This window comes from Grammomys surdaster, unplaced genomic scaffold (genome assembly GCF_004785775.1).
Source record: "Grammomys surdaster isolate TR1022 unplaced genomic scaffold, NIH_TR_1.0 126198, whole genome shotgun sequence".
In the NCBI taxonomy this organism is placed as follows: Eukaryota; Metazoa; Chordata; class Mammalia; order Rodentia; family Muridae; genus Grammomys; species Grammomys surdaster.
This window is the reverse complement of record NW_021621003.1, coordinates 9,992,281-10,005,769: the sequence shown is the minus strand read 5'-3', so window position 1 is coordinate 10,005,769 and position 13,489 is coordinate 9,992,281. Positions and strand designations below refer to the sequence as shown.

The 13,489-nt window shown below is 46.2% G+C and overlaps 1 protein-coding gene across 1 annotated transcript in view; it reads right to left on the bottom strand.

Moving 5' to 3' along the window:
* Positions 1-7,433, bottom strand: part of LOC114613263 — a 56,304-nt gene extending 48,871 nt beyond the window's left edge. The window contains exons 1-4 of the mRNA XM_028758505.1: positions 7,333-7,433; positions 6,510-6,587; positions 6,304-6,397; positions 5,657-5,782 (exon numbers count right to left, since the gene is read on the bottom strand). Of these exons, the coding sequence (XP_028614338.1) occupies positions 5,657-5,782; positions 6,304-6,397; positions 6,510-6,587; positions 7,333-7,433 (399 nt within the window). The remainder of the gene's footprint in view (positions 1-5,656; positions 5,783-6,303; positions 6,398-6,509; positions 6,588-7,332) is intronic.
* Positions 7,434-13,489: the final 6,056 nt, after the last annotated feature.

The window sequence follows — 13,489 nt, the reverse complement described above, 5'->3', positions numbered from 1 at the left end:
ATCCATCTCTAAAGCTTCAATGTTCTCATTCTCCAGTATCTGCAGGTCCAACCTGACCTGCTTATGTTCCAACTTCAGTTTCTTATAGAAAAGATTTGGTCTGTGATAGGGCCCCATGAACAAAGGACACAAGAATCTCTCAAACTCAGGCTGCAGCCTTCACTACCCAATCCCAGGAGATGCTAGATTTGAATCTTATTTACTGGGACATCCTGGTGCTTATGAAGCTTGGTATCCTTGCCTCAGCAAAGCAGAGCCTAGGTATCCAGATGGAGGGTACCCTGGTTGTATGAGTCACTCCTTAGGCCTGGAGGGACAGTCTAGTCCATTGTAGTCTCAGGAGTCTATGACACAGGTCTTGGTCCACCAAAAATTTGTTATTCATTTCTCCTGTTTCCCAAAACTGGAGGGACACCCAACCATATAAGTGGTTATGATCACACACACACACACAGGGAAGAGAAAATGACAGTCAGAGAGAGAGAAACAGAGAAAGTCGGGGAGGGGGAGACGGAAACAGAGAGTGAAAGACAGCGACAGAAAGAGCACAGTGGGATGTTGAGGAAATGCATGGAGCAGTATTGTCTCAGGGTATAAGGCACAGCACCAGAGAGGAACACTGATGAGCCCCCAAGCCTTCAAGGCAAGCATTGAAACGGTAAAAGTAAGACCAGGCCCTTCTAGCTGCTACCAGGAACTTCTTGCACACAATCATCTGGCAGGAAAATAAAAAGTTTCATTGCCAACTTACTGTGGCTAGTATCTCACACAAGCTACCGCCTGTCAAGGTCTTTCCAAATGAATGATGAGAACTCACTCTCCACTGTCTCAGTCTCTGAGTTCTGTCACTCAGACCACAAGCAGAAGAGCCCATTTCGAATCTCTTGTCTGCACAAGCACCCAAGTGCTGTGGAGATGCCCAGATCTCCTGCCATTGCCATTCTAGGCCCATGACTGAGGATTAAAAAGTCACAGAGGGGAATAACAGGGTCAATAGATTTATCAATTCACTTCACTACAAGACCAAAACACTCCTGAGCTGGCCATAGGATCCAGTCTCTGACTTGATCCACTGCCTCTGACAGTTATTTGGCTGTATTAGAGAAATGCTTGCTACCCAAAATAGCTGATTCATAATGATAAAGTATCACTCTCAGGGAGAGATGGTCAGAAGAGTTTTGAGAACGCAAGTTCACATAGCCAGAAGCATGTTTCTCTCCCTGTTACTGCTGTCACATAGACATAGAACTTAAAAGAAGCAAAGTGCTGTGATGCCCTCCATAAACTAAGAAACCTTAGTCCCTCTCTGACTCCTGCTGGTCTCTTTTTGTCTCTATGATATACCCCTAATGTCCATGAAGAGTAAAAGGTAGGAGCTCACGGTATAACAGCTTTGACATTGTCAAGTCCTTGTTTTGGGAATGGACAAACAAATGTTCTGCAATCCTTGACTTTCAGAAATTATGATAATCAGGTAAGTTAATTGGCTTCCCACAGGCTTCATTTCCTGTGTCCCAATTGCTGGAAAGCCCAACTGAAGTCCACATTCTCCAGGAAGTTTTACATCACATGCCCAGGACTAACTGTGCCTTCCGCTAGACCACTTCTTTCTTGCTTGATTACTCTGAAGTGGAAGGCTAGCTTCCTTCTGCCTCAATCTGGTCTCTATATGCCTCCCATTCTCTCTTCCAAGTAGACTCCTCAGTCTTGAAAACATGACTCAGGATCAACTTTGTAGGTACTGATTGACTGCTCTAAGAGTAGTTGATGTTGCTACAGCACTGATGACGTCACAGGGGATACCAAGAGCTCTCCAGGATACAATGGAATATCCAGAAAGGGAACTGCTAATGTCCTGGGGAACAGCCTTTGCTATTATGGTTCTCCCTGTGCTGACCCAAAGCTGAGGTCCTATTTCAGGAGACTCTCCTGGGTTATAGCCATTGAGCACCTCCTCCTTCCAGAGTCACAGATCACTCTAGGCTTAATGGGAAGCACCTTAGTTCTTCCATCATGTGGAACTGAATATATACTTTCCAAACCCTACCCAGGAATTGATCATTTCTTCCTAAAAATACCACTATTAATCAATATGAACAATTAAATAGCACTGAAAAATTACACCCGGATGGATGTGGAAGAGGAAGATCACACACCTCATCATGTACAGGAGCTTGAAAACACATCCAGGAAGGGACTGCAGGCTGGTTGCAAAGTGGGATGTGGATTAGGGGAAACAAGCATAGGAGCCATGTGCTTAGCCTTTGAAATTGCCCCAAGATGTCTTAGCAGATAGAGAAGGCAGCCATCAGGGTGCTGACTACAGTGTGATCAACTGTTGGCAGAGGAACTGAAATAGTGGAGCCACCAAGAAAAAAGCCGCTACACTGAATGTGGTGCTCTCCTCTCTGCACCCAAGGTACCAAAGCAGGATTGGTGACAGGCCTCTGTGATCTACACAGTGGCAATCTGTATCATCATCATTATCACAATAATAATAAAATAATAAAAGGTCAATGACGGAGAAGAGAGGCAGGGGGCAGGATAGCTGTAGATAAAGCTCAGTTGACAGAGTGACTGCCTGGCCTATAGGAAGGCCAGGGTTCAGGGACTAGTGCTGTTCTCACCAACCTTTGTGAACCAACTTCTAATTCTAGCTCTTGTGAAGTGGAAGCAGGGTGATCTAAAGTCAAGGATAACCTGTGAACCTAAGTTGAGAACACAGCTTAGGGACCCTGTCTAAAAGGCCAAACTGTAACACCTCCTACTTTCAAGGCCTCACCTACCCATCCTTTTCTACTGAAAACAACTTATCATTCTCCTTACCACTCTTTCATTTGAAGAAGATAGAGAGGAAGTGGAAGTGATATTTCTATTCTAGGGACCTTGCTTTTGTCTCTAGTTCCACATGGAGACCAAATGAAAGTGTTTATCTGAAGTACTGAGTAATGGTCACTGCTACTAGCATACTGCTGTGCCTATGACAAATTCTGCCTTCCCTAAGTAATGCTGTCCCAGCAGGAAGTATCTGAGCCCAACCCCATTGATCCCTTTGAGAGGCTAGATAGAGGTCATCAGAGACACTCCACTTCCTTGGCCAGAGATTAAATCAAGTTGACCCATAGGGAACCCGGTAGGCTATTTAACCACACATGTTAGAACCACACCCCCACCATTCAGAGATCATTATAAGGTGGAGTCCAGGCATCTACATATCTGATGAATACCTTGGTAGACTTCCTCAGTAGCCAGATTTGTTATTAGACTGGGAGTTGACAAGCAACTGCTGCTCTCAATAAGAGGTGACCCTACTCAGGACCTCTGGCTATAAGAGAATTTAAGGGAACCTCCCCTCTTCTTCCTCAGGACTGTTAATGATGTTGGACAGCATCTTCACTTGGGAGCCACAGGCTACAGAGTCCTCCAAAGTGACTAACTTACTAGAAAACTCAGCTTTCCCTCTCATTTTCTCTTAAAGTATCTAAATTCACATAGACAGTGCCTGACCAGGGCCTAGCCATTCCACACTGGATCTCACATTCATAGGTGCTTTCCAAGGGTTTTTTGAAGTTAGTTTTCTCAGGTCTACAGCCCTAAGAGCAGATGATGTTGCTACAGCACTGGTGACGTCACAGGGGATGCCAAGAGCTCTACAGGAGACAATAGAATGTCCAGAAAGGGAACTGCTGATATCATTGGGAACAGCTGTTAATGTTCTCCCTGTACTGACCCAAAGCTGAGGTGCCTACTTCAGGAGACTCTCCTGGGACATAGCCATTGAGAACCTCCTCCTTCCAGAGGAGTCAGTAAAACAACAAACTGGAACTATCTCAGAACAGATAAAGTACTGTAATGTATTTATATGAGTACTTCATTGAAAAATTCAGCATAAGTGAGGACTGGGTAACCAGCACTGTGCCCCCGCCTATGTGGGCCTAGAACTGTCTCCCAGGCAGGTGTGGGAACAGCTTGGGATCCTCTGCAGAGAAAGAATGAGGTGGAATGGGCACTGAGCAGGCTGAGCGCCAGTGTTGAGGCCCCCTCAGTGAAAGTAACAAACTGATTCTCGGTTCCCCATCAAAGGAACTCCTGTTGAGGCCATGGACCTTGTCTGACCATGGTATGGTCATGCAGACATCTGTCCTAGTTAATACAAAGTTCTTCTATTCAACAGCAGCTAGAACAATGAGCCAAGGTCAGGAATAGTGACCTCTTGCCATAAACTATGTGACAAGAGGGATATGGAACTCATGTTTGTCAAAGATCAGGAGTCTTCTGGGTGGCTTTGAGTTCCTGTTGACCATGTGTGACAGCTTGAAGAGCAGAGTTCTGATGTTTGTTGGAATTCCCAGGATGATGCACTCAAATACACCTGAAAACAACCAGAACTGTGTACAGAGAACTGGATTTATATAGTGGAAGGAACATTACGGACTTAGGATTGCAAACTTGGATGTGAAGCCCAGACCAACCAAATATCACCTGGCTGTATTGGCTCATCACTTTCCTTCCCATGTAAACAAGGGAGATAGCTGAGGTGCCCTGTTTCTGGAAGGACAGTGCATGCTTCAGCCCATCAGGTCACTAGAGACCAATTCAGCCCAACCAATCCTCAACAACAGGAGTCAAGATGCAGAATATAGTCTGAGAAACTGCATAGACAGCAGGAACCCTGCACATGGTCAAAAGAAGATAAGTTTGCCACCTGCCTTCCTTACTCTAGTGCCTAAAAGAAAAAGTAACAGTGGAGCTGGAAGTGCAGAGCCAGGGGTACTGGTGCCCTGTTCAGAACACTTAGAAGGCTTCCACTGACTTCAGAAAGGATGGGTGCAGAATCGCCCGCCTGGCTTCACTTCAAGTCTTTCTCTTTTTATTTTATTTGTTTAATTCATTACTTCATTCATTACATTATGTATATATTTATGAATTTATTATTTAGTATTTATTTATTTATTTATTTATTTATGTATTTATGTATGTATGTATGTATGTATGTATGTATGTATTTATTTATTCATTCAGGGTTTCACTGTGTAGCCCTTGCTGTAATGGAATTCACTCTTTAGATCAGACTGGCCTGGAACTCAGAAAACTGCCTGCCTCTGCTTTCAGAGTGCTGGTATTAAAGGCATGAGCCATCACCTTCAAAAGCTCTCTCTCTCTCTCTCTCTCTCTCTCTCTCTCTCTCTCTCTCTCTCTCTCTCTCTCATGTGTGTGTGTGTGTGTGTGTTGATAGAAGCAATCACAGGGCCCATGCATGCTAAGCAGGCACTCTATTGTTGAGCTATATCCCCAGTTCTACTCTGAAAACTGCTGCAGAATCAAAAAGGAATGTGTTAGGGGACCAACACCCCATTTCCCCATGGGCAACCTGGTTTTGGTAATGGCCAGTTTAATAAAATTCAGGACATCAAAAAAGCTTATTCAAGCTTTTCTCTTCCAGTGACTGGCTGTATTAAAATTCTCACCCTGAGAATTTACCAGAACACCTGGCCTCAACACCCCACTTAGGATTTTTGGTGGTGACACCTTACTTCCTATCCAGGTCAGTCCTCATACCAGTGTGCCTCACATGCCATACAAGCTCTCTGGCTCCATTTTGCCAGACAGTAGATTTCACAACCCCTGATGAGCTGGAGTCTCTCTTCTCTCATACCTTGTAGGTCATCAGGTCAGAAGGCAGCATCACGTGCCTCCTGTTAATGCTCATGCCGTGGCTGACCACTGTGTATTCGATCTCATTGATGATATTTGTCTGGACAGCCTCAGCACCCAGAGTTTTCTCCATAAGGGAAGCTCGGAGTGAAGAGAGGCAGCCTGTTCTGGGAGCCACCCTACTCCTACTTCTTGCCCTGTCTGACAAGCACAAACCAAGTCCTGCTCTATTTCCCACAACAGATTACTGGATAATCGTTGGGGGAAGAGAGAGCAAATGTCAGGGTCAGGAAACTGTGCTGGAAATTGACTGATGGTCCAAAGAAGATGTACATGTTCTTTGTACATCACTGTTGTTATTTGAAGTGATCTAGGTACATGCTACACTATCAGTGACCATGACTCCAGACAGGCTGCCACCTTCTACTAAAAGCTTGAAGTTCTCCTTCCCATTCTACTAGTCAATATGGAAGACAGCTTGGGCACCTCTGGGATGCCTTTTACTATCAGATGTGTTCATGACAGAATGCTCAAAATGCAGCAACCCATTCTCCCACCAGAGAGCCTCAGAAACAAGAATGTGGCTGGTAACCTGGTTCCTGCCATTCTCAGCCATCCCCACTACTGTCATCAAAAGGGATTCCTTACCTCCCCCAGGAGCGTTTTCTCAATTCTGCCCTTCACCAGGCGTGCATAATCTGCATCGTCATCCTTGTCTAGCTGTGCTGTGATAATTGGAGTGCTGCAAGGAGGAGCAAGGGTCAGCACACAAGGAAGGGACCAGGACTGCACAGTGCGCTGCTGTATGACCTCTGAGTGCTACTCACAGCCATGAGGACTTTACGAGAGCTCACCTCGGGGAGGCCTGCAGCAAAGACTTCACAGACCTCTCATTGAGGCTAGCTAATTTTGGGAGATCCCAGGTCCCTATTCTGTCCATGAAAAGACTTAAGAAAATTTCCATATGGAAGAAGCCTTGACCTTCTGCTGAAGGGGGAACCAAGTCTTCATGCCTTTCACCTCCCTTTGCCCCTCTTCAGCAATACCCTGGCTCCTCTGACAACTATCACCACCTGTTCTCACAGCAGACAGTGTCCCTTCAACACAGGCCCTTGAGACAGATCTGACCAGCCCACAGGAGGCAAGCAGACCTCCAACCTGGATATCCACCGCTGCTGGTCTACAACCAGAAGCAGCTAATTTTCATTTGATATTTTTTCTTCTGCAAGACTTAGAGAATAGACAAAATAATTTTTACCCCTAAAGACACGATACATCTCTAGTTCTTCTAGTCACAGGTCTTTTGGAAACTCGCCTGGATCACTAGGGGCTTACAGAGAATGGCTAGAAACAAAGCAGGGGGAAAATCAATCAGGGTCACTCCAGCATGGAATAATGACACCAAAGATGAAATGTCTAGTAACCTAGTCCTCAATACTGCTAGTGAGTTTAATATTTTCTCTTTCTTGTAACTAGAAGCCATAAAAAAGAAAAAAAAGACAACAGATTTGTTTTGACTATATCCAGTTTTGACTTGAGCGACTTTCTAAAACTCCAAACAATGATCAATACAGCAGACCTGCCTCTGGACATCAGAAACTGCCCAGTTAATAAATCACAGGCATTCATGAGCACAAGGACCACTGGTCCCCAGGAAACAAGCCAGGGCGCAGCTACCTGATAGCCTTGAGAGTGTTAATGATCTCTTTAATTTGAGGCACACCCAGGGTGATGTTCATGGAGGCTACCCCAACAAAGTGGAAAGTCTTCAGGGTCATCTGGGTGCCTGGCTCACCAATGCTCTGTGCACAGAGTGCACCCACTGCAGAGCCTGGCTCCATCTGTGCTCTAGAAGAAAAGACACATGAGAAGAAAATATGACACTACAAAGAAAAGGCCATCAAAAGTGCTGGGACAGGCTTCTGGTTACTACCTTTTAAAAGAAAAATATATAGATTCTGTTGGGTTTCAGCAATGAGGCAGGCAGTGTTTGTGTCAGAGGAAGGGGCTGGTACAGGCTAGGAATAAGTGTCATTAGGGGAGTGAGATGGTCAGAGGGGCAGACAATATGACTAAATTCTGTGTGATAAGCTTGTCATATACACAGGGCTGGTGTCCACTGTGTGGAGTAGTTGGAAGTGGTCTGCTCTTACTGGGTAGTAAACATGGTCAGAGAGTTGGAATCTTAAGTAGATAATATGACTTTCCTTACAAACAAAAGACATTCAGGAAATTCCTTTGTAAGTCCTTTCATGTTTAGGAGCATCCAGCCTGGGGTCTCACTGGAGACTCCAGACAAAAGACACAAATTTGTCCAAAGCCTGGTATTGATGCTGGAGCAGTGTGCTTAGTTTTTATTTTTAGCCAGACTTGAGCTACAGTCACCTGGAAAGAATACCTCTCAGTGAGGAGTTATCTAGATCAAGCTGACGTTAGCACGTCTCATGCCTTGCTTCCTGTACAAACAGACTTCAAGCTTGGAGCCTATGCTTGGAGCTTTTAAGACTTGAACCTAGCCGGGCGGTGGTGGCGCACGCCTTTAATCCCAGCACTTGGGAGGCAGAGGCAGGCGGATTTCTACCAAGTGAGTTCCAGGACAGCCGGGGCTACACAGAGAAACCCTGTCTCGAAAAACAAACAACAACAACAACAAAAAGACTTGAACCTAAGTGTGGTGGTGGTACACGCCTTTAATCCCAGCACTTTGAGGAAGAGGCAGGTGGATCTCTGAGTTCCAATCATGCTTGGTCTACAGAATAATTTCCATGGGGCTGCACAGGGAAACCCTGTCTCAAAATACCTAATTAATCACAAAGAAAGAGAGACAGAAAGAGAGGGGGGGAAGAAGAGGAGGAAGGAAGTTGAAGTGAAGCCGCAAGGGGAATTCTGCACCAATCCCTTCTATAAGTCAACAGAAACCTCAGTGTTCTGATACAGGCACTGGTACCCAGGGCCCTGCACTTCCAGCTGTTGTCATCCTTTCTTCTTGGCACTAGAGTAAGGAAGGCAGATGACAAACTCATCATTTCCTGGTCATGTGGGGGCTTCCTGCTGTCTAAGCAGTGTCTCAAAGACAATCGATCTCCTGCCTTTTGACTCCTAGAGCAGAGGACTAACTGAGCTGAATCGGCCTTCAGTGACCTGCTGAGCTGTGGCAGGCATTGTCCTTCCAGAGACTGTGCTCCCTGTGGAGTAGTCCCTTCTTTGGACATTCTACTGAATCCTGAAGAGTTCTTTGCATCTCTTATGATGTCACTATGGTTGTAGCAACAGCAGTTGTCCTGAGGGCATCCATTCAGTGCCTACAGGGTTCATCAATAGATATGTTGACAAGACTGGGGAGTCTACTTAAGAGAGAATGGGTAGCATAGAGAGAACAGAGAAAGGCAGAAGGAAGCTGGACTTCCATCTCAGTGTAAAACAGCAAAGAAGAGGAGGTCCTGGGGAAGACACAGTGAGTCCTGGTCAAGGACTGTGGAGCTTCCTGGAGGAGCTGGGCTTGAGCTGGGTCTTCCAGTAATGGGGCACAGGAAGTAGAGCCTCTGAAAAGCAAATGAAATCCCTTGCTTATCATAACTACTGAAAGTAAGGTATTTCAGAACATTAGTGTATCTATCCCCAAAGCCAAGAGCTCACATGGCTGAAGATGTGCTGGGAGATTTTTGCTTTAACTCTAAATGGAGCTTGAGGCTGTAACTTGGGTACAAATGGAGAACATTTGGAGGCTGAGAGGGGGGCTAATGTGTCCCCATCTCAGGACAGGGCATCACTGCATTTCAATCCCCATGGTTTCCTTTAGGTACAGTGGCTGTCTGACACTAGTAACAGAGAGAAAAGTTCTCCTGGTTGAGACCTTATGGTCTCAGGCTGAACAGAATAATTCCTCTGACCACCTCTCCCAGGCAGTGGCCCCCTTAGCTTTCTGAACCAGCAGTTGGGGTGATAGGGAGTTCTCTAGTGCAGACAACTATCAGAGGCATTGGACCAAGACTGGATTTTTATTGCCAGCTCAGAGTGTTCTGGGCTTTCAGTGGTCACTCTGGTGAGCACCCTCTGCCCCTGAATGACTTTTTCATCCACAGTCATGGGCTTAGAGTACAAGGCAAGAGATCTGGGTATCTCCTCAGCACCTGAGTCCTTGTGGACTGTGCCATTTTTTCTCCCAGCTTCTAAAACCACAGGCTTGAGGGCTCTGAAGCCAAGTTGCACCCTGTACAGCTGTTAATAAGCACGGAGAGGCCATCTGTGTGGTCATCATAAGCATGTGTAGGGAGGCAGAGGAAACACCTGGATGCTTTGATACTCCCTTCTCTACAGAGTGATGGGAGAGCTGAGATCCACACAGGAGGCATCTCAAGCCTGGGCCAAAATCTTTGTGGTGTCACTGGGTTGCAGGCATACTCTCTTTCTGTTTGGGCCTCAGGGTGGTCTGCCCATCCTCTATGCCTTGTCACTATACAAGTTCACTTGTGGACATCCACCCACAGGGGCTGCTGAGTGCAAACCATCTTCCCCAACCCTCCTCATCAAGAAGCAGGTAAGGAAATGGAGAGGCTGACCACACAGCTGCAGCTGATGACCAGCAAGAAAAATGAGCTTCGAGATCACCTGATCCTTATCACTGAAAGATCCTTAGACATTAGATATTCGTTGTTTCAAATGGGTTCTAGGGGGCTACACCTCCAGGGTGTCCCTGTGCCTTATCTCATGTCCCTAAATGTTTGTTGGAGGAGAGATAGAACCTGAAGCAGTGGCATGGGGCAGGGACTCTTCCAATCCTCCAAAGGAAAACCAGAGCCTGTGGTCTGAGTAACAGAACTCAGACTAAGGCAGTGGAGAGTGAGTTCATAGCATGTATTTGGAAAGGTCTTGACAGGTGAGATTCTTCTAGCTGTTGTGAGTTTGTGGTGAGTCTTTGTGTGAATAAGCTCATGCCGCTAGAGCATGCTCCATGTGGACATTCAGCCTCTGCTGGCCTGGAGGCAGGATAACGAGTTTTATAAGCACCAGGATGTCAGGATGTGACATCTTCTTGCCTTGGGTAGTCCAGGCCACAGCCTGAGTTCACTTGATCCTTGAGACCTATGTTGTGGGGTTCTTTGCTCCTCGGTTTGGAACCTACCATAAGCCAAAACCTTTTTATGAAAAACTGACGTTGGACCTGCAGAACTTGGAGAATCAGAACACTGAGGCCTCAGAGACCTTCCAGGAGCTCAAGAAGGGGGCTGGCTTCTATCAGTAAGTGCTTGTTAGGGGCCCCAACCATGGTGGAATGGCCATTTCTGACTTTGTTTCTGGACCAAAGAGTTTTAAGTACCCAGGCCTGGTTCTAGGCTTTCTGCCTCTTAGCCATCAGCCTGCCTTATGGCTCTGGGATGTGTGCCTCTTAGACTCAGTTTAGCTAAGTGTAAAAGAAACTGTTACCCCTCACAGCATTGTCCTGCCATCCTCGGGAACATGTAGATAAGAAAGTGATTTACTTCATGAGAACAGTTTCAGGCAGCCCTGGGCCTCTGGGACTCAGGCAGGGTTTTACAGAGCTGATTCTTGAGGAACAAGTAGATAGAATGTCCTCCCCCTGGTTCTCCTGTCGTATCCTGAGGATATGTACTCCATACACCCTGCCGTTTCCCCATTACCACATTAAGGATTCATGGGAAGGAGGCAGGGGGACTCCTTTTGTTCTTGGAGGTACATAGATTTCTCTTGGTTTTGGTGTTTTCAGTACTAGTTGGATCCTTTTCTGGAATTAGCTGTTTTCTTGTTTCCGTCTTCTGAGTGGAGCTGTCATGGTTGTATTGTGCTCTTTTCCGTGGTCTTCCTGGGAACCTGGGCCTGCTAGAGTTGATGGGGCCTGGAAGTACAATGGCAGGAAGAGGCTGATAGGGCCTTACTATGCAGAGGGTGTTTCCAGCAACCTCCACAGCTGGCTCCTGATGGAGTAGACTCAGATGAAGAAGAAGGTAGACATTCTGAGGCAGGAGAACAGGAAAGTACAGAGCAATTGGGTTCTGCTGCAAAGCACTTTAGAGACTTAAAGCTGATCTGTGCGGACCAATAAAAGCAGGTAGAGTAGGCAGCTGGGTCAGGCTAGTGTCTGGCACCATTTGCCCTTTGTTCTGTCTCTGTGCTCATCCACACATCTGTGCTTCCACCCATCACCTGTCTAATCCACATGCCCAACCAGCCACCCACCTCATGTAATATGATTGTTTACTTATCTATGTACAGTTATCCTGGGAAGTTATCCCCTTATGAGAAACTGAGTTATTGGCAAGCATACTCTGCCGCTCTGCTTGAAGCTGCAGTCCAGTGAGGAAGACAGGTGAATAACATGTCACACACCTACATGTGCTCATGATAGGTAGAGTGCTATGCACAGAGCTTTTTGAGGGAGTGAGTCCTGGGTCCTGTAAGTCATTTGCATGGCAGGAGTCATGTGATATCACAGGCAGGAAGCAGCTTGCAGGAGAGCCCAGTGCAAATTCCAAATGAGTGCTTCTCATTGTTACCTATTTGGGTGGCCTGTGGCCTTCTCCATTCTTCCTGCAACCCAGGGAGGACCCTTCCCTTTGGCTAGCTCTTGGTTCACACTGACAGAACCCTGAGTAGCAGCTTGTTGGCCCTGTTTTTTCTGAGTGGTGCTGTAGAGTTCTCCCATCCTGAAGCTTACACTCTGGATCTGACTTGATAACAAAGAGATGTGGGAAGGGCTTTTTTTATAGACTGGGGGCCAGAATGGGAGATTTGGTGAGTCAGAGGAAAAATTTTCTCTATCCACCTTAACATACTCTGCCCAAGCAGAGCACTTTTCCAACAGCAGTCTTCATCCACAAGAGATGTATAATACAGTTCTGAACCTCTTCTGGAAGAGCTGCTGTGCTTACGTAGTATGAGGTTGCTTTATGCTTGTTTTTTTTTTCTTTCTATGTTGGTGTAGTGTAAGCATGTGCGTGGTATGATATATCATGTATGTATGCAATGGCTAGCAGAGACCACTGGGTTTCTTTCTTTTTAGTCTCTACCTTGAAACGGCTTTCTTACTTTTCTAGAAGCTTGCTGTCTTGGCTAACCTGGGTTGACCAGCAAGCTCTTGCTTTCCTCTGCAAGTGCTTACATTTGTGTGAGAGCGTATTTATGCCTATGCTCAACCCTCCACTAAGAACAAATTCCTTTAATGAACAGGAGCAGGAAAGACTGAAGGAAAGACTGAAGGAAAGACTTCAGTACCTGCTGAAGCAGAAGGAGCTGCTCGCCCATGAAGAGGACTCGGCTGAAAAGCTGCAGATTCACTTTGTCTTCCAGATGTAACAGGAACCCAGGCTACTATGAGCCAAGTGGGACTCCTGTACCTGTGATCTCTATCTTTCTTGGGCCTCACCCATTGGTAATGCTAAGAGCCACTGCCTGGGAAAGAACACCTCAGAGTATTGTTCTGGTCCAGTCAACAACTTCTGTCCAGGAAACAGTATTTTTGATACTCAATGTGTCTGAGGCCTTGTAAGTTCTGTTTGTGTACTCTGGGATGTTCTCAGCAGACTGCCCTTGAGTTCACAAAGATTTGCCTGGTTTTGACTCCCAGTTGATAGGATCTCAAGGTGTGCACCATCAAGCCTGGCCTACATTTTACAGAAACTACCTGCTGTAGTACATAGTCTTCTTTTCGGGCCAGCTAGACAAGGCTGTATAAATTAAACCAGCAGAGGGCAGTAATTGTCCAGGAAACATCGCTTAGTGTCTCAAAGGGTGCTCTATGAATTACCAAACAGTGAGAAGCCCCTGGTGACTAGCGCTGACCAGTCTTTTGGCTGTGAAACTTCAGATAGAGTCCTGA